At 50.2% G+C, this 26026-nt stretch overlaps 1 protein-coding gene across 1 annotated transcript in view; it reads right to left on the bottom strand.

The window, feature by feature from the left end:
• The window catches only part of LOC146398355 (uncharacterized), a 246098-nt gene that overhangs the window by 215541 nt on the left and 4531 nt on the right, over positions 1–26026 (bottom strand). Inside the window, exon 2 of the mRNA XM_084985733.1 lies at positions 5283–5404. Coding sequence (XP_084841859.1) covers positions 5283–5337 — 55 coding nt within the window. The 5' untranslated portion in view covers positions 5338–5404. The remainder of the gene's footprint in view (positions 1–5282; positions 5405–26026) is intronic.

The raw sequence follows: 26026 nt of genomic DNA, 5'->3' as shown, positions 1-26026 counted from the left end.
TCCCGTCGTGGCGCAGTGGTTAACGAATCCAACTAGGAACCATGAGGTTGCGGGTTCGGTCCCTGCCCTTGCTCAGTGGGTTAACGATCCGGCGTTGCCGTGAGCTGTGGTGTAGGTTGCAGACGCGGCTCGGATCCCATGTTGCTGTGGCTCTGGCGTAGGCCAGTGGCTACAGCTCCGATTAGACCCCTAGCCTGGGAACCTCCATATGCCGCGGGAGCGGCCCAAGAAATAGCAACAACAACAACAAAAGACAACAAAAGACAAAAAATAATAATAATAATAATAATTCAGTAACCACAGAATAAGGGAGGTATGAGAGGAAAATAATTATAATAAGACAATACAGATTTCAATATGTAAATGTTGGCCATAACTGCCCTAGAAGACACAGTGAAGTCATCAACCTCTTCTATTCATACGCAGATCTCCGCACGCAGAGGCACACACGGGTCTTACACCAGTGACTCAGATATTATGAGCATCATTACCATCAGGAATAATTTCCAAACTGGTGAACAACTGGTGCTCATCTTCAGAACAAAACAAAAAACAAAATCCCCCTTGATTTCCACCACAGTTGCATTCCTGGACTATGTGGTGTAGATTAAAAGCCAGGCGAAAAAGTACTTATGTTCTAGGTTCAGATATGGGTGAACAAGTTTGGCACCTACAAGAAGGTCTGGCTGGACATCAGAAGCCCAACAGAACAAGAGATAATAAGTCATTGAGAACAGGAGTTCCTGTCGTGGCTCAGTGGTTAGCAAATCCGACTAGGAACCATGGGGTGGCAAGTTCGATCCCTGGCCTTGCTCAGTGGGTTAAGGATCTGGCATTGCCATGAGCTGTGGTGTAGGCTGCAGATGTGGCTTGGATCCCGTGTTGCTGTGGCTCTGGTGTAAGCCGGCGGCTACAGCTCTGATTAGACCCCTAGCCTGGGAACCTCCATATGCCGCAGGAGCGGCCCTAGAAATAGCAAAAAGCAAAAAAAAAAAAAAAAAAAAAGTCGTTGAGAACATTATAGGACAACTAGGCACTTCCCACATCTTTGGTCCAATCCAAACCACTTCTAGAGTTACAGGTGCCCCCTGGGGAGGGGTACTGCTGGTTGAGAATCATCAGACTGGGACTATGAGAACAGGGCTATGGACTAGAAACGCACATTATGGAAAGGCCCCTGGTGCATCGTCAGAGGCAAAGCAACACCCAAGAGAACCAGAGGTGTGGTTCTGGAGAAAACGGAAGAGGTACCCAGGAGGTTGATCAAAGCAGGTGCTCCCAGCAGATCATGAAGTAAGTAGCTCTGTGTTTCCCACCCACTTCAGAATCAGGAAAGACCCAGCGATGCAGCCCCTTCGGAGGAGAGTAGGCCAAGCAGCTCATCACATCCATGGTTCTTGGCCTCCATCCTGAGGGAAGCCCCCAACATCTGGCGCTAACCCTGAGGCACTTAATTCCACTGAACTTCAAAGAGGAACAGATTCAGTGCCTCTGGGGAGGGATCCCGGGAGAGGGGGGAAGACCTCAAGATTTTGTTTTTAAGGCTGTGCCCCCCATCTGCCCAAAGCTTTTCTTGAGGAACGAAAGGTGATTACAGCCTGATGTGACAGCGGTAGGTGACATGACTAAGTCCCCAGAGGCAATAGGAGCCAGCCGAGAGCTTCCACGTGTCTGTACGTGGCACCCGCATTTAGAGTATGATCTATGGGTGATGGAGTCATTTCTGTTAATTAAACTCCTTAATGTAATTTCGAGGTAAGAGTGCTTGGCCTGTGTTTCCGACAGTCCCTGGAGGACCGGGAAAGTGGGAGAATATGCCATCTGGCAAAGCACCATGAAACTTAATCACCCGGGGGGGGGTGGAATTCGTGGACAACTGTACTGATGGAGGAGGGAGACGGGGATAGACAAATCGACACAGAATCTGTGCTCCCTTTATCACGATCAAGGTTGAGATCAGAGTTCTGGTCCCCTCTTCACAGCCAATCTGCCCAGCCAGCCAGCCTATGGTAGCATCTGAATCCCCAAAAGGCTGTAGCCCACTCCCACCTCCAGCCCAGCAATGGCTGTTCTCACTCCTGTGTCACTGTGATGGGGCCTTCCCCTCGGCACCTGGGAGTCAGGATCTTCTGATTCTACACAGACACACACACACGCACATCAAACCCCTTGCTCCTCGGGTTGTGCTTGTGTAGGGACCCAGAAGTGCCACCCTAACTCAAGGCCGTGCATCTTTGGAAGGAAATCAATACATAATTATGGGTTCTGTCTGGGCACTGGGGCCCAGAGCCAGACTAATTGAGAATTAGATAAAGTAGACACAGAGTGGTCAAGGCTGGCCAAGCAGACCGCTGGCCAGGGAGGAGCTGGACCCTGAGGCTGTGGCCACCCATTGGGTCCCACAGCCTTTCCTCCTAAAGCTGCTGGGTCCGGGGAGGAGTTCAGGCAGGCCGGGGGCTGACTCCTCGGCTTCTCCCTGCAGAGGATTCACTGCTGCGCCCACAGAGGGTAGGACTCGGGGGCAACCCCCAGGCCTCCACCCTCTCCCTCTCAAATCCCCCCCGCAGGGCACCCGCAGCTCAGATGATCTCCTTAAAGTGTAGATACGACCATGCCACGGATGCACCCACGGCTGAAACGCACCATTTCCCTCCATGGCTTTCATGCATCTTCCAGCCCACATGCAACCTTCCTGCAGACATTTTTAAACACAAGGATAGCAACCTTCCTGGTTTCTCTTCTGCAGCCAGCGTGCCTGCCGTAACTGTCCTGCCAAGTGATACCCAAAAGGACTCTCACTCAACACCCCAGCCCTCATGATCTGAAACAGGCAAAAGTAAACCTCCCTTGAATATTTTCAAAGACCTGAGTGTTCAGGCCGTCAGTGGCCAATAGCCCTCCCGTGGCAGTAAGGGAGCCCACTGGGCCAGGAGCACGGAGGGTGCGTGCGGTGCTACGGGGCTGAAAAGATCCGCCAGAAAAAGCGGGGCAGTCAGACGTCGACCAGAGAGCAAAGCAGAGGAGCCAAAGATCCCTGAGTGAGACCCGGCATCAGGGGGAGGGGAGAGGATGGGACTCAGCAGTGGGGCCAGTGTGGCTGCCTTGGATTCCACACTGACCTTCCCCAGCGACAGATCCTGGCCCCTCCCCGTCAGGATAAGGACCGCATGCGTTCCGCATCCCTCTCCTCCCAGCCACGTGGCGCAGATGCCACGCCCCCCCCCCTCCAAGCTCCTTCTCTGTGGGTACAGGAGACCTGCCCACGTCCAGCCTTCTCCGAAGCCTTGATTTCCCCCAGCCCTTGTAGTCTCAAAGCTCTATTTCATCCCCCAATTCCTCAACTGAGATGGTTCCACAAGGCAGGTTCTTCCACAGCGCTAAGGAATAATTTATAGAAATGATGTTCCTTTAATACAAGCCACATCGAATGCTACAATTTTTACAGCGCAGGACTGAGTAAGGAAGACCGGAGCTCATGGAGAAAAATGAATCTCTCCCAGTGTGGTGTACTCCAAACAATACCACAGCCTTGGGTGGATATCATTTATCCACTTGGAAAGTTGAACTTGGAAGGTAATCCGGCCAAGCCGGCCCCTCATTCCACCCCAGAGCCCTCCGCAGACAAGCTCTTTCGACCGGCTCATAAATATGAGAACCGGAAGAACAAACTCGCTTCTGCAGCTTCTTTGTCTGCTTTTTTTTTTTAATATAATTAAACAGTTAGTAGCTAAATTGCATTGTAATTGATTGCCAAATTGCTTTTTTAATGAGATTTAGACACTAGGAAATAGCTTTTTTTTTTTTTTTTTTTGGCTTCAATATGCCCAAACTGAACTTGGTCATTTTGACAGTGAATTGTCTCCCTGGGCCTTCTCCTCGGCTCTTGTGACTAGGCGAGCAGAGAGGGGGTACCCAGCTGTCTTGGAAAGAGAGGACCAAGCCAGCAGACCCTCCCACCCCCAGTGGAGGGTTCTTTTGCAGCGCCCTCCTCCCAGCACCCTCAGAGCCAATTCTCGCCCTTTCCTGCTCAACCCAAGGCACCTGGAGTGTCAGGGCTGGGGTCCCTAGATTGCCTTGTCCTCCTCATTTTCCAGTGTTTTTGTTTTTTGTTTCTTGGTTTGGTTTTGGTTTGGGGTTTGTTTTGTTTTCGTGCTGCTTGGAAGGAACAGAACATGCAAGGAAGGGCCCTGGGGGAGTTGGGGGCGGGGGGCGGTCACAGCAGTCCCTCTGAAGGAATTCAGAGAGCCAGAGGAGGGGGCCAGAGACAGAGGAAGGGAGAGCCGATGGCCACAGCAAGAAGCTCTGTTTCCATCAGGAAGGGCCTTAAGGCGGGCATAATGTGACCAGGTCTGGAAAGATCTCACTCTGGTTTTCGCGAAGAAAAGAGATTAGAGGGAGGCCCGTGGGGATGTCGGGAAGACAGGCAGGAGGGTTTACAGAGAGGCCAGACGGGCGGTGACGGCCACTGGGACAAGGTGGAGGAGGTGGAGGTGGAGAGAAATGAACAAGTGTGAGAGAGATCCTGTAGGTCAAATGGACAGGACAGGCCGTGATTGGATAGGGCGGGGGATGGACAGGAGGGAGCGAAGGATGGGTCTGTCTGCCCTGGGCCACTGGAGGAGCAGTGACACCATCCGCTGGGCTCCATGTCCCCTCTCCCCCTTCGTACACCCAGCCCCTGCTCCAAGCACCAGCACCCTAACCATGCCTAGCTCTTTAGCGTGGAGGTCATTTAATTCTCATAACAACTCCAGAAGTTAAGTCCATTATGACCCCCATTTAGAGATGGGGGCACAGGCTCAGGGAGGTGAAGGAAGTCGCCTGAGGTCCCCCAGCCAGTAAGTGGCAGACGCGGGGTTCAAACCCGGGCCGTCTGAATCTGTAGCCCACGTTGTCACCCACCCCACACCCTGTCCTGGGTTTAGATCCAGGTCCCAGGAGGCCTCCCTCTCCTACCCGTCTTGTCTCTGAGTGGCTGTGTGGGGCCTTTCTCTCTCTTGGGTATCTTTTCAGTGACTCTTCCTCAATACTTGAGGCAAGTGACTTTTGTCCCTGCCCCTTGCCACCCTGTGGTTGCATCAGAGACCCACAGAAAATGGTTCTGCACAGATTCAAATATAAAAGAAATCTGGAAGCAGTTGCCAACTCAGCACTCCCAGTATAGAACCCCAGCATACTTCCTTTACACGGCATGGGTATTGATTAGAATAACGCTAGACGCTGCTGGATAAACACCAAAAATTTAAGGTCTGAACACAATGAAAAGATCATCTCTCACTCACCAAAGAGTCCAATGTAAGCAGGTGTTCCTGGCTGGCAGACAAATTTCCTCCACATAAGGGACCCTGGTTCCCTCCGTCTTGTGTCATCACCATCCTCCAAGGAAAAGCCGGGCAAACTTTTTCTGTAAAGGGCCAGATGGTAAATATTTTAGGCTCGGTGGGCCAGACTGCACCTGTCACAATTACTGAACTCTGCCAGTGCAGGGAGAAAGTGGGCAAGGGTTATAGATTAAAAAATGGGCATGGCCATGTTCCAATAAAACTTTATTTACAAAAACAAGTAGCAAGTGGGAAGAGCAGTGTTCCAATAAAACTTTACTTACAAAAACAAGTAGCAAATGGGAATGGCCATGTTCCAATAAAGCTTTATTTACAAGAACACACAGCAAGCCAGATTTGGCCCATGGGCCATAGGGTTTGATTACTACTTCCAACTAGTAAAGAGGATAAGGAGCAGACAATGGAACACCTACTTCTTAGGCTCCCTCAGCCAGAAGTGTCCCATGTCACTTCCATGAACACTCAGGTGTCCTTACCTAGATGGAAATGTAGTCCCTGGCGGGGCAATCACTTCCCAGCAACAACACTACACTGTGGAAAGGAAGCGTGGATCTTTGGCGAGTGGCTAGCCATTCCCCTCCGGGAATTTAGTTCAACTGATATTCACCCAGCCTCTACTGCATGGCAGGCTCTGTGCTCCATCTGGGGACTGCTCCAGCACTAAAAGAATCAGAGTCTAGTTTAAACTGAAAAGCGGTTTTTAAGATAAGATTTTAGCTCCCTTTCTGAAGCTTTCAAATGAGAACCCACAATGCCAGGCTGAAAACTGGTCCTACCAAGGAACTGATGGGAGAGCCAGAGAATTGACAGAGGCTTCCCAAAGCAGGAATCATTGTACATATTTAGCACTGAATTCCAGAGCTCAGCACGGGGCCCAGCACACAGAGGGCCCCCAGTACGTGTTGAATGAATCAATGATGGATGGAAGGAGGCAGCCCCTGGCTCACCTGTAGAGCTAGACCCTGGTGGTGTGAGTGGAGCGTGGGGAGGCGGATGAGAGGATACTTCTCATGCTTCACTGGTTTATTATCTGACCCAGAGGATCTTAGCATTGGGTAATGTCAAAATATCAAAGGGGAATCATTTTTCTTCAAATAAAAAGAGTGAAAACTTAGGAGTTCCCATTGTGGCTCAGCAGCTTAAGAACCCAACTCTCTCTGAGGATGCAGGTTCAATCCCTGGCCTTGCTCAGTGGGTTAAGGATCCTATATTGCCACAAACTGCAGCATAGGTCATGGATGCAGCTCAGATCCGGTGTTGCTGTGGCTGTGGTGTAGGCCGGCAGTTGGCAGCTCTGATTCAACCCCCAGCCTAGGAACCCCCATGTGCCACAGATGCAGCCATAAAAAGAAAAAAAATAAATAAAACAATTTTTTTTGTCTTTCTGTCTTTTCTGGGGCCACACCCGTGGCATATGGAGGTTCCCAGGCTAGGGGTCTAATCAGAGCTGTAGCCACCAGCCTACACCATAGCCACAGCCACAGCAACGCGGGATCCAAGCCATGTCTGCAACCTACACCACAGCTCATGGCAACACCAGATCCTTAACCCACTGAGCAAGGCCAGGAATCAAACTGGCAACTTCATGGTTCCTAGTCAGATTCGTTAACCACTGAGCCACAAAGGGAACTCCCAACAATTTTTTTTAAAGAGGAAAAACTTAGATCCATCATGTAGATATTTGGTCTAGAAGAGAAATTCTAATCCTGCCTGAACCAGAAGACCTAACTCTAAGAATTCTGTAAGAATTCCAGCCACCTTTGAATATAATTCTCTACACCTAAGAAAATGCATTCAGGAGTTCCCGTCGTGGCGCAGTGGTTAACGAATCCAACTAGGAACCATGAGGTTGCGGGTTCGGTCCCTGCCCTTGCTCAGTGGGTTAACGATCGGCATTGCCGTGAGCTGTGGTGTAGGTTGCAGACGCAGCTCGGATCCCGCGTTGCTGTGGCTCTGGCGTAGGCCGGTGGCTACAGCTCTGATTCGACCCCTAGCCTGGGAACCTCCATATGCCGCGGGAGCGGCCCAAGAAATAGCAACAACAACAACAACAAAAAGACAAAAAAAAAAAAAAAAAATGCATTCATATCCATGAGCTCATGGGAAGCCTTACATGGTGCAAGATTGACAAAGCAAGCTCCAGGCTCTCCTTTTTACAGATGAGGATACTGAGGGCCCGAAAAGGTGAGGTGGATCCCCAGGGTCACACAGCTAGAAGATTCCCAGAACCAGGTCTGAAGGTCAAGGCTGCTTTGGAAATCAATGAAGGTCTCTCCCTTCTCCTAGCCAACTAAGTACCAATTTCTAGAATTAAACTCATTTTTTAAAAAATGTCATACCAATTTGCATCTTATTTAAAAGAAAAGTGATCCAAAGCATGTGCGTATTTCAAATAACAAGTAGTTTTCATTTTGTAAAGTTTATGCAATAAAATGCCCTGGGGCATGTCTCACAAATGAGATTGGCTTTACACAAAACCAAGAGACAGGGGCTAGGAGACACTCTCTTACTACAAACGCGACCTCTGGCAAGTGACTTCCTCGCTCTGCGTTTATCCTCAGCTATACACCAGGGGCGGGATCAGAGGCTCTCTGACATCCTTCCCTACTCAAAGGAAAACACTGTCATCGGTTATCTCCAGGTCTCAGGCCAACGAGGTCACATTCTCAGTAACCCATTCTGTGACCGTAAGGGGGAGACAAAGGCATTGGGGTTCACTCCAAGGAGGCGGGGGTGATGTCCCTCCAGGTGGCCTCTGGATTTGAGCATCCAGCCAAAGCAAGCTGGGGGCAGGGGAAGATGGGTTGGGTGCAGCTGAGTCCCTGCAGGCACCCATGAGCCGGGACATGCCATCAACTTCTCAGATGCAGGTACAGGCAACCTGCTCTTCCCACCCAGCACTCTGCAAGGACCCTGACCCTGGACGGCATCTGTCTCTCTCTTCCTCTTCAGAAAGTACTGTGATTACGAGCCACTGACATAATAATAACGAGGTTGGAGTGGAGGGCCACAGGCAGCACTGAGGGAAGCCAGGTAGACGTTCCTCCCCAAGAATCCTCCAGGCAGTGGGTGATGGTCCTCTCCACACGTCCTTGGCAGAGCCACCTCGCTGAGAGGGGCACAGAGGAAGCGGGCAAGGACCTGGGCTGCAAGGAATCGCCAAACCAGAGCCCATGCACTGGGAAGGCCACGTTTGACAGAACTTCTCAGGCGTTTGTTCCGAATAGTAATGAGCGGCATGCCGCCGAAGTCAGGATTTGTATTTCTTATTTTTCAAAAGCTGTATTGATGGGAGCAAGCTCACAATACAAACACTGGTGATTGCAATCACTTGCCGTTCCCATGGCAACAGACAAGATTAAAAGGGCAAACAAGGGAGCTGGAACTCGCTTCAGATTAAACTCTCCCGATTTTAATTGCCAGGCAGCACACTAACCCATGGAGTTGCTGGCTCCCTGTTGGGTAGAATGAAAACCTCTTCTTGGTAACTGACTGGGGACCCTCCAAGCCAGCCACCCTGGCCCTCACTACTCCCACCCAGGGCATAAAGCTCAACAAACGTCATCTGATAGATTCTTGATTACCTCCAGTGATGGCGAGCTCATTCCACCACTGGCTGGATATGAGTGCCCAGTAAAGGGACACTTAGCAGCCAAAGGCCTAGTCTCAGGCTGCTGAAACAAGCATGAAGACAAGAGTCAACAAGAGCATGAATTTTAATCAAAGCACTCATCCCACACACTGTGACCTCCTCTAAACCTCACAAGAGTCTGCAGTGGGCACTGCTATTACTCCTACTTGGTGGATGAGGAGACCATGGCTTGGAGAGATGAAGGCCAAGGTCCCACAACTAAAAGTAGCAAAGCCAAGGCTGAAACTCAGACCTGTCTGTCCCCAGAGCCCTCACTTCTCCCCTGAAGAAGGAATCAGCTGGATTTGGAGAGAGTTGCCCGCTGGGGGTGGGCAGGGGTGAGAAAGTGAGGACTTGGCGCCAGCTGGGGTAGAAAGCACCCGCCCTGCCTGCACCAGACTGTGGTCTCTGAGCCTCAGGTACCTCCTGAGAGAAGCTGCGGGCTCAGCCTCTCTCTCTGGCTGTGGCATCAGGGCCATTGCATCCTGGGAGGGGGGGGAGGTTGTCTGTGGTTTCCAGGGCTCTGGCTTGGCCTGGCTCCAGCTTCCTTCTCCTCTGAGCCCCATGTTCCCTCCTCACACAGCTGCCCAGCATGTGATCAGCCTGGTTCAAAGCCATCTCCACAGGCCCAGGAAGAAGCAGATCTTTGGGGAAAAAACAACCCTGAAATAAAGCAATAATGATTCACAAAGAAAATGACAAATATGCCACCCCGGGGCCTCTGGTGTTGCACCGCAAATGAACAAGTTCTGTCCCAAACTTAGCCATTTCGTCACTGATTGACCTCGCAACTATTTATTGTACACTTACTATGTTCTGGGCACTGTGAGAGGCGCTGGAGATTCGAAAGGGGTGAGACCTGGGTCAGCCAGAGTGAGATCAGTGTTGGGAGGGCTGGCAGGTGTAGCACAAATCACACAGAGCAAGGTAAAAGGTGACAAATGCTGCAAAAGTGTCGCGGGCCATCACTGCTGACGCTGAGAGAGAGGAGAGGCTGCTCTCCTCTGGGGGGCTATGGAAGGCTTCTCTTTTTGGCTTCTTAGGGCCACTCCCATGGCATATGGAAGCTCCCAGGCTAGAGACTGAAATGGAGCTACAGCTGCAGGCCTACGCCACAGCCATAGCAACGTGGGATCCGAGTCTCATCTGTAACCTACACCACAGCTCACAGCAATGCCGGATCCTTAATCCACTGAGCGAGACCAGGGATCGAACCCACACCCTCATGGATACTAGTTGGGTTCTTTGTCCCTGAGCCACAACGGGAACTCCTGGAGGGCTTCTTGGAGGAAAGGGCCTTTTCAGTCATTCATTCACTTCCTCATGGAAGTAATGCTTCCTGGGTCCGCACAGACCCTCTGCTAGGGGCTGGGCACATGATTTTCCCTATGGATGGAGCCACCGTCTAGTGGAGAAGAAGATAGCAGATGACCAAACTCAGCCGAAAGTGCCTTGAAGGATAAAATGAGGGCGTCAGGAATGAGCAAGACATTACACTGATGTTGTCTTGAGTGTTCAAGTGAAACTTCCTAAAAGGGGCTGAGAGTAGAATGATAAGAAGGCACTAGAAGGATGGGGGGAGGGGCTGATGGGTGGAGTCTCAGCAAGAAACACACAGTTCTCTCCCTGGGACAGTGGAGGAGCCTGCGCTGAGGGCACCATTTCCGGGCATGTGGGCAGGGTTGGGAAGTCAAGAGGCAGAGCGCAATGAGGGGCCCTGGCCATCTCTGGACCTGAAGGGGAGGAAAGAGTCAGCAGCATCTGCAGAGGGTAACTGCTAGGAGGGCTTCCTGCAGGAACTGCCACCTGCAGCCAAGACACAACCAAGCCAAGGCCCCCGACCTCACCTTCTTCCCACCAGGTGCTCTCTGCCGAGGCCTCCCGCTGGCCACACCCGGCCAGAAGCCAGAAAGCAAGGATCCTCTTGATCTGGCCCCTGTGGTCAACCTTTCAGGGCCTGGAGAGAGTGAGACAAGAGCCAGAGTGGATCTGGAGAAGCAAGAGGAACAGACGGGGTGGGGGGCATAGGGCACGCTGTTCGTAAGCAACAGTCTCTCCCAAACCTGAAATAATCAGAGAACGAGGAGGGAGAAAGAGCCACTGAGAGAGGACAACACATTTTATACAAGCAGAGCAGCTGTAACTGACTCAGGAAATGACAGCGAGCTGGAGGCTCAGTAACCGCAGAGAGAATCCCACTGACAAGCATATGAGCCAGCGTCACAGTGGCCCCAAAAAGTGTTGGAAATTTGAGACACTAGGTGACACTGAGAGCAGCAGTTCAAACCAAAGCTGCAAAGAGGCATTAGCAGGCAGCCTGCTCCCCCAGCCTCCTCCTTCTTCCCCAGCAGCCAGAAGCCCTGCTTCCCCACCCTGGCAGGTTACTAGGGAAAGGGACTGGGCAGCCTCCTGACGCAGGGGTACCAGCACAGCAGAGGGTCAGAGTGGGAAAGTTGACATCCTACATGCCGAGGTCTCCAACTCCACCCCTCTGCTTCTCAGCCAGCAAATAGGTCTCCAAACAGGACTCTGGAGTGCTCCTCTCTGGATAAACGGAAAGACCCCAGCATCTCACAACACTGAATTTGAGAGCCCCCCAAAAGGCAAAGCCCCTGCTTTTTTATTCTATGGAAAAGCCCACAGGCAGGGGCTGAAGCCAACCTTTTAGCGCCTCACTCTTACATACATGTGGGCTGCCAAGAATCTCTAGACATTTGAGCAGAATCCCCAGTATGAGAAAGATCAAAACAGACACAGATGACAAGGGACTCTGATGAAACAGAGCTAATGCAGGGAGCAAAAGGAAAACTTCAAAAACCTTATAATTAATATCCTCAGAGAGATAAAAGAAGGTATTTTCCCCATGAAACAAGAAAGGATCCCTTCAAATGAAGACAAAAAATGAGAAACAGCTCTTAGAAATTATAAAAATATGGAGTTCCTGCTGTGGTGCAACAGGATCAGCAGTGTCTCTGCCGCCCCAGGATTCAGGTTCAATCCCCAACCCAGCGCAGTAGGTTAAAGGATCCAGCACTGCCACAGCTGCGGCATAGGTCGTGACTGCAGCTCAGATCTGATCCCTGGCCCAGAAACTCCATATGCCGTGGGGCAGCCAAAAAAGAAAAAAAATTACAAAAAAATATGATAGCAGTAGCACAAAATTCAGTGGAAAGTTTTGAAAATAAAGTTGAAGAAATATCCCAAAAAGTAAGAAAAGAGATGGTCAATAGGAAATAAAGGATATAAAATTTAGGTATCAATCCGTGAGGTCCAACATTCAGCTGAGAGGAGTTCCAGAAAGAACAGGGGGAAAAAAGGATAGTAAAAAAAATTATAAAAGAAATAACGGGAGAAATGTTATTTAACTAAATGACAGGTGTTTCCAGACCGAATGGCTTACTGAGGACCTAGAACAAGAAAACTCAAAGACCCACCAAGGCACATTGCTATAAAATTTCAAAATGTCAGGAATAAAGAAAAGATCCTAAAAATTTTTAGGAAAGGAAAATAACAGTCACACACAAAGGATGAAGAATAAAAATGGGAATTCCCATTGCGGCTCAGCTGTGGTGTAGGTTACAGATTCGGCTTGGATCCCCCGTTGCTGTGGCTGTGGTGTAAGTCGGTGGCTGCAGCTCCAATTGGACCCTTAGCATGGGAACTTCCATATTACAACTTAAAAAAAAAAAAAAAAAACAATAAAAACGACTTCTCTAAATGTTATGGGTTGAATTGCGCTCCTGCCAAAATTCACGTGCTGAAGGCCTAACCCTTAATACCTTGGAAATGAGATGTTATTTGGAAATAAGTTCACTACGGATATCACTGATTAAGATGAGGTCATACTGGAGGAGAGTGGTCCCCTAGTCCAATATGACTGATGGACTTGAAAAAAGTGAAAATTTGGACACAAACACTCCCACAGGGAGGACACCATGAGAAGATGAAACCAGGTGCTAAGGAATGCCAAAGATTGCTGGAAACCCACCAGAAGCTAGGAGAAAAGCATGGAATGAACTTCTCCCCCCAGCCGTTAGAGGGCACCCACCATGCTGACACCTGGATCTTGGAGTTCCAGCCCCAGAACTGCGCGACACTACCTTTCTGTTGTTTGGGCCACATCTCCTGTGGTACTTTGTTACAGCAGCCTTAGAAAACTAATATAATAGAAACTCAAAGATAATTAGAGACTGACTTCCAAACCTTCTAAATTTCTAACCCAGAAGTCTAGAACCAGCCAAATATCAGTCAAGGATGAAGGTTAAATACATACATTTTCAACCATGCATGATCTCAAAAAAAATTTTTTACCTCCCACGCACCTTTTCTCAGAAAGCTACTAGCTAAAAAAAGACAAAAAAAAAAAAAAAAAATGGAGTTCCCATCGTGGCGCAGTGGTTAACGAATCCGACTAGGAACCATGAGGTTGCGGGTTCGGTCCCTGCCCTTGCTCAGTGGGTTAACGATCCGGTGTTGCCGTGAGCTGTGGTGTAGGTTGCAGACGCGGCTCGGATCCCGCGTTGCTGTGGCTCTGGCGTAGGCCGGTGGCTACAGCTCCAATTCGACCCCTAGCCTGGGAACCTCCATATGCTGCGGGAGCGGCCCAAGAAATAGCTAAAAAAAGACAAAAAAAAAAAGAAAGAAAGCTACTGAAGGATGTTCTCGGCCAAAACAAAGGAGTAAGTCAAAAAAGAGGAAGACAGGCTCCAGAAGACAAGGAACATAACACATAAGAGGCAAAGGGATGTCCCAGGAGAACAACTATATCTTGGAGAGGGTTTGTCCAGGATTGAACTAGTAGGATTAAAAACTAGTCTATCGTGGATCAGTGGAAATGAATCTGACTAGTAACCATGAGGACGCAGGTTCAATCCCTGGCCTCATTCAGTGGGTTAATGATCTGGCATCGCCATGAGCTGTGGTGTAGGTCACAGATGCAGCTCAGATCTAGCGTTGCCGTGACATAGGCCAGCGACTGCCGTACCGATTCAACCCCTACCCTGGGTGCCTATAAAAAGACCAAAAATAAAATAAAATAAAACTGTTCTTAAAAAATGTATATATATATAAGAAAAAGGAAAACTAGTCCAGATTGAAACAGTAGACTAGAGAAGGAATATCACTAAGAGGAAACAATTAAAAACTGATAGACTATCTAATTATTAAGCACTGTGGAAATATTATCAAGAAGGATTACAGTACTGAAGCAGTATTTGGAAAGAGATTCTAAAAGGGACCTAAAAAGCTAAGCAAATCCATTCTTGGACAATTATTTATTAGCACCTCACCTCCTATGGACAAGGCACCATTGCAACACAGGAACCCAACAGCAAAGAAAGTAGATTAAAAAAATGCCTTTATGGAGTTTACATCCCCGTGGAGGAAATGAGACAACAGCAGAAATAAGTGCAGTCCATCACGTGTCAGATGGGGACAGTGCCGTGGGGAGAAATAAAGTGGGAGTGGGGATGCCAGGGTGGGCATGGAGGTTCCACTTGAGAGGGCAGTTGGGGAAGGCCCGCCCTGCTGGAAAAGACCTGAGAGAGATGAGGGGAGAAACCACATGGATCCCTGGGGGAAGCAAAGGCAAAATAAGTGCAAAGGCTCAGTGAGGCGGACACACCCAGCATGTTCAAGGAACACCAACAAGGCTTGTGTCCCTGGAGTGAGTTAAACCCAGGCACCTGTTTTTTAAAAAGGATCATGCCAACTGCGGTGTTGAAACAGACTGATGGAGAACAATGGTGGATGTAGAGAGACCAACGGGGGGCAGGGTGTAAAAATTCAAGTGGGAGGAGCTAATGGTGGGCTGGCACCCTGGCAGAAGGAGGTGGTGAGAGGCAGATTCTGGGGGTTTGCAGGTACAGGTAACAGAATTTGCTGAGATGGGATGTGGAGTGAGAGAAAGAGGAGCATCACAAGCGGTCCGAAGTTCTCAGCTTGAGCTGTTAGAAGATGGACAGGCTGCTCACGGGGACAGGGAAGGTTACAGGTGATGGGTGGGGAGGAGGGGAAAGATAAGGAGCTGGGTTTTAGACACTTGAAGGCTCACAGCTTACAGGATGTCCAAGTGGAGATGTTAAGAAGGTATCTGAATGCAGAGGTCTGGAGTTCAAGGTAGAGGTCTGGGCTAGAGAGAGGAACATCAGTGCATTCCCTTGGGGATTTTTTCTTATTTTATTACAGTTGATTCACAATGTTGTGTCCATTTCTGCTGTACAAAAATGCGACCCAGTCACACACATACATATTCATTGCCTCGTCGTAGCTTCCATCATGTTCTATCACAAGTGATTAGACACAGGACCTGTGCTAATGAGCAGAACGCAGAACCTCATTGTTTACCCATTCTAAATGGAAGAGTTTGCGTCTACTAATCCCAAGTTCCCCGTCCATCCCACTCCCTCCCCTTCCCCCTTGGCACCACAGGTCTGTTTTCCATGTCTGTGATTCTCTGTTCTGTAGATAGGTTCATCTGGGCCATATTTTAGATTCCATATGTAAGTAATATCACATGGTATCTGCTTTCTCTTTCTGACTTCATTTAGTATGAGAATCTCTAGTTGCACCCATGTTGCTGCAAATGGCATGACTTTGTTCTTTTTATGGCCACGTAGAATTCCATTATGTATATGTACCCCCACCTTCTTAATCCATTCATCTGTTGATGGACATTTAGCTTGTTTCTATGTCTTGTCCATCGTGGAATAGTGCTTCTACAAACATACATGTGCATATATCTTTTTGATTTTAGTTTTGTGTGAACATATGTCCAAGAATGGGATTGCTGGGTCATATGCAGTTCTTTTTTTTTTTTTTTGTCTTTTTGCCTTTTCTAGGGCCGCACCCATGGCATATCGAGGTTCCCAGGCTAGGGGTCGAATCAGAGCTACAGCTGCTGGCCTACACCAGAGCCACAGACAGCAATGCGGGATCCGAGCTGCATCTGCCACCTATGCCACAGCTTGTGGCAACACTGGATCCTTAACCCGCTGAGCAAGGTCAGGGATCAAACTCGAAACCTCTTGGTTCTTAGTCGGATTCATTAACCACTGAGCCATGATGGGAACTCCTGTAGTTCTATATTTAGTTTTCTGAGGAACCGCCACACTGCTTTCCATAGTGGTTGTACCAGTTTGCATTCCCACCAACAGTGTGTGTGTGTGGGGGGGTCCCTTTTCTCCACACCCTCTCCAGCATTTGTTATTTGCAGACTTGTTAATGACGGCCATTCTAACCAGTGTGAGGTGGTTCCTCACTGTAGTCCATTCCTGATGGTCAAAGCCACGGAGACCAGATTAGATTCAACGACATATAATGAAGTAGAAACTCAAACGAGGACGTGAAAGGAAGCATCGTCGGACCACACCCCTGGCCTGGCAGCGAATGACATTTCCACAGTCATGATAATACAAACACAAACCACTGATTTATCCAAAACTGTGATTTAACGGTGTTGGGGAGACGGAAGAAGTGAAGGAAGAGCTGGGAAGTGACAGGTGCTTAAGCCCAGGATTCCTAATGGGAAAAAAAACACTGTCTGACATCTAGAAATTCAGACTTAGTCATCAAAGCTATTCCTGGTTCCGAGTAGTCTGGAAATTGCCCTAAAAGAAAGTGCCACCACTGCCCTTCTGCACAGCAGCCCTGTTCAGACCCTTGCTTGGCCAAAACCAGGGGAAGGAAGGGCAGGAAAGCTCCAACTTGATAAATGGCACATTTCTGGAAATGTGATTGTGTGTGCTCAGTAATCATTCAACAAACATGGCTTTCGGCTTTCCTATTTACGTAAATCTGCGTCAAGGTGCTGTGTTTGTTCAATAGCCTGACATCAGCACACAGCTTGAGTAATTAAATCAGAATGAAAGTCTTAGGAGTTCCCGTCGTGGTGCAGTGGTTAACGAATCCGACTAGGAACCATGAGGTTGCGGGTTCGATCCCTGCCCTTGCTCAGTGGGTTAATGATCCGGCGTTGCCGTGAGCTGTGGTGTAGGTTGCAGACGCGGCTCGGATCCCGCGTTGCTGTGGCTCTGGCGTAGGCCAGTGGCTACAGCTCCGATTCAACCCCTAGCCTGGGAACCTCCATATGCCGCGGGAGCAGCCCAAGAAATAGCAACAATAACAACAACAACAACAACAACAACAAAAAGATAAAAGACAAAAGACAAAAAAAAAAAAAAAGAATGAAAGTCTTAAAATGTGTTCTAAAGGACACTTTTATTTTAAACATGCTCTTTCTTCCCTTCCATGTTAACTGCCAGGAAGTTCATTCCTAAAAGAAGTACAGTTTTGCCCGCCTGTAGTTCTGTACTTTTTCAAGGCTACATTGCTTCAGCTAACAAACAACTCTACGGGGGGAAAATAATACTTCAGAACCGTCTGATGCAAAATGCTGCTATGAATTGGACTCTCATTAAGATGAAAGATGATGTGCGGTTTCAGGTTTTATTACTTTAAACCATGGGCTGGATGGATTCTTTTTTCCCTTGGAAGACACACAGCTGTGACTCAGTGAGCCCATCGTGATAATGAACAGGTGACAGATAAACTTGATTCCTTCGGTTCTGTTTTTCAGCTTCTTGTGTTCCTTTAAATAGTTTTATTTAGCAATTTCACTTTTTCTTTACTCAAAACCAGGGTGAGTGTTTCTTTCCTGAGTAGATTTTAATGCAGCTACTGAAGTTTGCATGGGGAAAAAAAAAAAAAACCACTGGTGAAAGATGATCCATTAAAATAAGACTGAACCAAGATTGAAAATCGAGCGCTGATCTTTGTGTATCTTTCCAAAGGCTGTGTTTTTAAATTGGCAATTTAAAAAAGAATAAAATTGGCTGGAATAGTACAGTGCAAGTTGGGCAGTGTCATTATAATTCGAATTAGATGCATTCCCCTGTCTAAGATTTACTTACAGAACAATTTCAATTTTTTAGCGGGAAGAAACTCTTATGGATGAGTCTGATGGTGATTCTGGAATTTCACTTGCCTTGTGGTGGGCGGCAAGAGCAAATCCCATAAAATGTAGAACTGGAGATGAACCATAGTCATTCTTCCTTGCTAACGGCTCGAATTCTTGTGCCCAGAATGCAGTGGAATTTGCTGAGAGAACTAAGGAGCTGTGCTTCTGTTTCTTTATTTCAAAGATCATCAGGAATTAATCTTTCACAATATTGTGGGACTAACTGGATTTTCAGCTGGAGGTGGTGTGATCAGATCTCCCGTAACTTCACCTTCATCTTAGGAGGATGGGTCCTCATTTGGAATTTAACTGGCTTCACTGATCCAGTTCTTGTCAGTGTGCGTGGGAATATATAAATTCCCCAGCAAGGGTCAATATTGAACAGTTTGGAAAGCAAGAAACTCTCAGACATAATGGGTAAAATGTTTTACAGACGATAACGGAGCAATGGAAGATCAAGAATAAAGAGAGAGGGAGGATGAGAGGAAAAGACAAAGAGATGGCAGGTGAACAGAAGCATCCTGGTTACATGGTCCATGGAGCAAGTGGTTTCAGTGACACTCGGGCATCATGGCTCCACAGATAGGAAGGTAATCACGTGAGAGTTTTAGGGGCCAAGCCCAGAAGGGGCCCCCATTCCACCGCCCAGAGCTCAGGCACACAGGCCCATCTAACTGCCAGGGGAAGCGGAAAGCAGGCCAGCTGTGTGTCCGGGGATAAAGGAAATGGCTTTGGTGACTATCCATCCGGTCTGTCACAAGGCTCCTTCCACCTCCACCGTAGTTCTAGGCTCTCAAGCTGCTTTTAACGTTCCCCAGGAATAACAAGTTCAGGTGCTCATCCCGCACGATGGGGGCTCCTGGCGGAGGGAAGAAAGCCTTCAGCGGCTCGCCCAGCTGCCCATCCCCAGCTAACGTGCCCACCCGTTCCAGCAGCCCTCCTGGGAAGCTGGCTCCTGGACACCGCCCAGAACGGTCCCCACCTCAGGCAGTTGTTCTTAAATTAACCAAAACAAGGCAGAGAGGGGAAGAAGCATTTGGAGAGGCAGCTGATGGCTTCATTGAATCAGAGGAAGCCTCTGTGCTGCCGCTCCCCTGCTGCCACACTTTCCCTCCCCGTGGGCCGGAGGGTGTCTTTCATGTTCCTGCCTCAGATCTGAACTCCGGGCTGTTTCTGAGCCCCGGGGGTGGGGCCTTCTGATGCCGACCCCATGAACTGACAGGCCGGCCCTGAGCGGCCAGCCAGAGGTGCCAAGTCTCAGGAAAAGAAAAAGCATTTCTTAGAGACAAAGGCAAAGTTGTCAGCAGGCTGAATACAAAGTCCGGAGATCAGCGTCACTTTTCTTGCTCAGAATTCCCCAAAGGGATCCTGAAAAGTAGCTGTGAAAGAACTGAAGACTCAGTGCTGGCCATGTGCAATATTTATTACAAAAAAGGGATGTCCGTGAAAGGTCGCACCATTCACACTGGCACAAAATATGCACAGGCTCCCCGAGGCTACGTATCCCTCACTCCCACACTGGCAGGAGCTGCCAAGGCGACAAGATGGCTGTGAAAATTCACTCCCACCTAGAGCCAGGCAGCAAGGGTTCTGCCAGAATACAGAGGGCACCTGAACACAGGACTTTCAGGAGGCAAACATAAGGCCAGGACTGCTGGGGAGTAGCCAGAGTGTACATAGAGGTGACCCTGGGGTGACCGCACGCGTAGTGGTCGTAATAAAAGGCAGCCAGCACGGCAACGCACTGTCACGGCCAGCCTTTCTAAGTACCTTATGTGCATTAATAAACATCATCCTCCCAAATACCCAGTGAGGTAGCAACATTCGTAATCTCCCCTGTACAAATAAGGAAACTGCGGCTCAGAGAGGTTAAGTAACGTGCACAACATCACACAGCCAGTAAGTGCTCAACCTGGGCTAGGATTCCAAGCCCACCCAATTCCAGAGGACTTGCTCTTAACCTTCACTCTATGCTGACCTGATGTGGCCCTGGAGAGAACAGGATGGGTGCCACCAATACGACCTCTGAAGGACCCCAGGGAATCATCAGGGCAAATGGACAAGTCATGGTCAGATTTAAATGGACAACCAAACTGATACCAGCCATGTCCCTCCGTCATAGGTAAGAGGACCACTGAGGAACAGTCACCTGAATTGCATCAAAATCACTAGTGTCACCATGAGAGTGGGTGCCTAATGGAGGGAGAGATCCCAGTCTAGCTGCAGGAGGCAGTGACAGCAGGAGGCAGAGCTCTGTGCTGGGTCAAAGAGTGGTTCTGGTTCAAATCCCTGGCCAGGTAACCTTGGACAAGTTATATAACCTCTGCATCCCCCAAATGCCTCAAAGATAAAATGGGCACTGCAGGAGGGGAGGAGCGTGCAAAAACCTCTTCAAAGATTTCTGCAAAGATCACATTACCTGGGCAGGTGTATTGGTCAAAGTAGAGCAGGACTCCAATTGCGCCCTCGCTTTGGGTAACTGGAGGAAAGTTTTTCAAGGGGACTTTATGAAAGTGGGGGCAGGGAATTGTGAAGCCATATGAAAGAGGGCAGCACCCCCCATAAGAGTGGGTGGCCGTCACTACCCTCGGAAGGAGGGGGATGTGGTTAACGAGGCTCCAGAATAAAGTATGGATAATGCCTCCCCCCAAGATGTCCAGGTTCTAATTAATCGCCAGTGTGTAACCACACAGGAACAAAGGGACTTCTCAAATGGTGACCTCGAGGTGGGAAGACGATCCATAATTGCTGGGGTGCACCCGGTGTAATCACAGAAGGCCTTCTAAGGGGGGAGGCAGCAAACCGGAGGGGGTGTTGGGATGACAGAAGCAGGGGCTGGAGTGATTAGGAGCCACTAGCCAAGGCACTTGGAGGCTGGAATAGGGAAGGAAGGAATTCTCCCAGAGGCCCCAGAAGGAACACAACCCTGCCCGACCCTTGATTTTACTCCTCCGAGCCTCATTTCAGAGTTCAGATTCCCAGAGCTGTAAGATGACCGATACACCTGCGGGGCGATTCCTTTCAGCAGTCGCAGGCGATCGGTACAGTGAGAGCTGGGTGCAGAGGGCTGCCCTGCAAACAGTGTGGCCGTCAACCAGACAGGCCATGAAATCCCCCTGGAAAGAAGGCAGAGGAAACAAAACCTTGACCTCACTCTCCTGTGGGGACGAAGTTGGGAAGAACCCAACTGGAAGCCAGAGGGACCCACTGACATACCCACACAGGTCATCTCTGGAGCACAGGGCGCAGAGACAGATCTGAGAGAAAAGAGGAGACCCCTGTGCCACAGGGCTACCTGCAGAAGCCCTGAATTAGCTCACGTGTTGTATAAGAGTCAGGGGCCACGTGGCAGCCCTGAGAAAGAGCAGGATGCCTGCCCTCCAGCTGGGAAATGAGACTCACCCTTAACCCTCAGATCAGAACCAGAGAGATAGACTCAGCTTCCAGGGACAGGGAAGCTTTCAACAATCTAATAGGAGCCAGTCTGCAGGGGCCGTCAACTCAGAGGCCACCAGCCCTCCTCCTGTCTTAACCACCAATCCCAGCCCCGGCTACCCCCTCCCTCATGCCACACACCCTTCAAGGATGAGATTCTGCAGGATGGAGAGGAAAGCCCAGCTGGCCTGGCTTCCTCCCCGCCCCCAGCCTGGGTCTGGCCAACTGATACCATTTGTAGTATTGGTTGGGGACCTTTCAGGCCCTGCCCTAGAAACTAACGTTCACAGGCCAACTTGGCCGAAACAGAGCAGCCTTGCACTAGCCGCTAAGGCAACTGTGCACATGAGGACAAGCTACCCTTCCCTCAAGACACTTTTCTGCCATCTACTGGGCATCTGTAGTAACTGCACACATCCAAGATGACCATGCGGTAAACGCAGGTGGGGGGGGGGGCTGGAATTGTGCAATGAGCAACCTGCACAACTCTAAGTGGCAGCCCACAGCCTTTCACACGACCCTCATCACAACTGGATGATAGTGATGGTGGCCTTCGGGAGTTTGTTATCTGTTTTTCCAGCCCCACCAAACTAGCATCAATGCCCCCCCAGCAAAGACTTCCCAGAACACACTGGGCTCTGCACTGTGGCAGTGAGAGGACATGGGGGACAATACACCATTGGGTTGTGTCTCTATGATGCTCAAGAATGAGAGAAATGGGAGTTCCTGTGGTGGCTCAGTGGTTAAAGAATCCAACTAGGAACCATAGGGTTTTGGGTTCAATCCCTGGCATCGCTCAGTGGGTTAAGGATCCTGCGTTGCCGTGAGCTGTGTGTAGGTTGCAGATGAGGTTTAGATCCTGCACTGCTGTGGCTGTGGTGTGGGCCGGTGGCTACAGCTCCGATTTGACCCCTAGCCTGTGAACCTCCATATGCTGTGGGAGCGGCCCTAGAAATGAAAAAAAAAAAAAAAAAAAAAAAAAAGAATGAGTGAAATGAATTTATGGTGTCCAAGCTCAGAACAGGAGGGGGTGTGTGTTCACTCCAGACTGGTGTCATCAATACATCTGCCACTAATCCATATGGTGACTGAGCACCTGGATTCGGCTGGGCTCAACTGGGATGAGGTGTAAGCACCAAATAAATCTCAAAGACCTAGCATGAGAACTGGAGTGCCAAGTGTCTCGTGAATTGCAAAATGATACTTTTTCTTGACAGACTGGTTAAAATTAACGCCACTGAGTTCCTTTTTTCTTTTTCTTTTTGCTTTTTAGGGCTGCACCCACAGTACATGGAAGTTTCCAAGTTCCCGCCTAGGGGTCGCATCGGAGCTACACCTGCCAGCCTACACCACAGCTACAGCAACGTGGGATCCAAGCTGTGCCTGCAACCTACACCACAGCTCACAGCCACGCTGGATTCCTGACCCAGTGAGTGAAGCCAGGGATCGAATCCGCATCCTTATGGATACTAGTCAGCTTCGTTTCCACTGTGCCATGACAGGAACTCCCCCTTTTTGACTTTTTTAATGTGGCTCCTGGAAGGTCGTCAGTGACTTGCACGATCTTCCTGTTGGACAGAGCTGCCTCTCAGCTCTTCCTGCCCTGGCTCGGAGGGGAAGCTGGTGCCTCAGATATGGGCCTGGGTCATTCTGCAGGAGATCTCAGTGCACTGGGTGTCTGCCTGCTGGCTGAGCCCATCCAACTCTTCCTGAGGGAGCGTCTACCTAGGACATCTGGACAGGTTTGCAGAAGGTCTGGCTTCTTAGGGTACATGGGGGTCACACATAGGGAACAGGATCTTCAAAATTCTCTCTTCTTCCTCCTTTTCCCCCTCTTCCTCTCTTCCCCTCTCTGCACATCCATCTCCTTCCCCTCTCCCTTACCGACTTGCTTCCCTATTTCTAAGGCCACTGCCGACTGCTCCCCAGTGCTTACCAGGGTACCACCTGGGCAGAGACCCCACTGCCTCTGTCTTGGGTGTTTTTCTCCCAACTCTGCAAGGAGCTGGCAGCCTGCCTGAAGTCACGTCCCACCCTGGACCACCAGCCCAGCCTAGGTCCCCTTCCTTTCTAACACGGGGACACCTACGGGCAGCCGGAGCTGGAGGCCAGGGCAGCTAAGCCTGTCAGCCAGGAGGCAGGCAGACCAGAAGCCTCATAAGAAATGCAGGAGAAGAATGCAGCGTGGATGGTTAAAAGACAGGGAGGAGGGAGGAGTTCCCTGGTGGCCTCAGGGTTAAGGACCTGACATTGTCACTGCTGTGGTGCACGTTCAAGCCCTGGCCTGGCTTCTGCATGCCCCAGAAGCGGCCAAAAAGAAAGAAAAGAAGAGAGAGAAAACGGGAAAACTTACTAAAGAGTAAAGGAAAAAACTGGTGAAGCAGGAAGAAAATGCTGGGAGGCAAACTGAGTCACAAATTGTTAAGTGGGCTGGTGGTGAAAATGCTGCCTCCAAGCCAACACCTTTCATCCCAGCCCTGGATCTGTCACAGACTTGGTGTGGTAACCTTGGACGTGTCCCTTCTCATCACCAGCCCTAGGTTTCTCCACCTGCAAAATAAGCTGTTGGGCTAGATGATTTTTGACGGTCTTCACACAGCTAAGCCCCGAGATGCGGGTTTCATCCAGCAATGGACTCCTTCGGCCGCTCTTTCTGAGCTGCGGTGTGTGTGGAGGAGTCCAGATGCTGGGGATGCAGCAGGAAACAAAGCCGATGAAATTTTCTGCCCTCCAGAGACTGTCACACTCTGTGAGAGCTGCCAGCCTTGAGACTTCCGAGGAGAGACAAATGCTCCCCTCCATCTTCAAATGATATTTTTATTGGTGGCAGGAGGAAAGGCGAGATTCTTTGTTCATCAGATTCTCGCACTAATGAGAATACCTGAAGTAATGGAGCAATTGTAATTAGGGCAGCGACTCTGCACGTGCAAGATGGCCATAAATAAGAACGGGGCTTTAGCTAACCTTTCCTTGAAAGCCCTGAGAGGAGAGGGATGGGGGACGAGGCTGAGCAAGGGGCAGCCTCGCCCCAGAAACAGTGGAGGTCAAGGTGGTCCCTTGCTCAGGAGCCAATCAGTCAAGGTGAAATTCAAGACCGAGTCGACCGTGTGAGACACAGGAGGCCAGGGAAGAAGGGTGAAAACCAGGCATCCATGTGGCAGCTGTCAGAGGACTCAAACCTGGGCTGCCATGCTGTCATCACGCCGATGGTGGCCATGGGGAAGCCAGGGCTCCAGCACTTTCCATAGGGAATCTGTTATTTGGGGGAAATGGGAGCCAGGGAAGGCCCGGGTGCTCCCTCCACCCCCAACTCTCTCCACCCACTCCTGCTGCCTGGATCCCATGGGAGCAATGACCTTGCAGGAAATTAAAAGAAAGGCCAGCTCCGCTCTTTCGTCTGGGTCAGCCTCACCGCTGCCACTTACTGTGTGACCTGGGCAAGTGGCATCCCCACCCCAACTCCCCAAGGCTGAGGCTCCTCCGCCAAGTGACACCAGCACTGTCCACCGGGAAGCAGGGAGAAGGGACTCAGAAAGGGGCGCTGATTCGTCCGCAGGGCTCCCGCCAAGCCTCCTACAGAGCCCGCAATGTTGACAGTTGAACTCTTGGCTCAGTGCATCTGACTGACGTTGCCCGGCCATTCCTCGGGGACTGGGCGGTGGCTCTGCCTGTGACAAACAATAACTAGGCATGTGCTCCTATACCCCTCTGCCAGGCCATCAAGTTCAGGACACACACCAAGCCTCAGAAGCCCCTTCGAGCCGAGCCCTTCTCACGGCAGGGGGCTCTGCCACCCACGGGATCCACAGCTCCTGAGAGGGCCGGGGCCCAGCGGGCAGGAGAACGCTGATTCTAGACCCCACTTGTAGCCTCTGGGCCTGAATTCCCTGCCGCCCCACTAACCGTGTGGCCCTGCTCGTTTCTCTGCCCCTTGGCTTCCCTCCCCTCCCTCCAGCCTGGAGGAGACTTGATGGCCTGATCAGCATCTTAGCAGAAAACAGGGGGCCCACTTGAAGGTGCAGCTGCAGAAAATTGAATGAAGGTGCAAGTGTGGGGTACCAGCAAGGAAAAGGGGTCCCCAGGAACTAGCAGGGGTGAAGGACCAGAGGAGGCACTGCTGCTTGGGGGGGACAGTGAGAGCTGTGGCCTGGAAGGGCTCCCTGACCCCAATTGTGACCACAGGTCAAAGACACAGCCCAGCAAGGAGGGAGCGGGAGAAAGAAAGACCCAGCCTGAATCTCCGCACACATACATCTCTGGCTGGTGCCTCCCGTTGGCCAAACCCAACAGGAGGCTGGAAGGCCAGGGAGCTGGGACCTGGCAGCATGGTGAGCCTCTCAGGGGACACAGGAGGCCAGAGAATAGATCTGGGCTCAAAAAGAGACAAGCTGGCTGTGGCAGGCTCCGTAATGGGCCCCAAAGACGCCCACCTCCTAATCTCCAGCACCTGTGAATAGGTTCCTTGGTGGCAGAAGGGACTTTGCACAGTGACTAAGGGTCTGCAGATGGGGAGGTGAGCGGGGATTATCCGGGTGAGCCCAGCATATTCACAAGGGTGCTTATCAGAGGGAGGCAGGTGGGTCACAAACACCCACAGAAGGTGATGATGGAAGTACAGGGACACGGGGAGGGGGAGATGTTGCACAGCTGGCTTTGGAGATG

Source organism: Sus scrofa, chromosome 12, assembly GCF_054392235.1.
Source record: "Sus scrofa isolate SSC_HxYL_T2T_F1_AM1 chromosome 12, Sscrofa_HxYL_maternal_Yorkshire_Landrace_v2.0, whole genome shotgun sequence".
Classification (NCBI taxonomy): Eukaryota; Metazoa; Chordata; class Mammalia; order Artiodactyla; family Suidae; genus Sus; species Sus scrofa.
The sequence above is the reverse complement of the archived record's forward strand: the minus strand, read 5'-3'. Positions and strand labels throughout refer to the sequence as shown.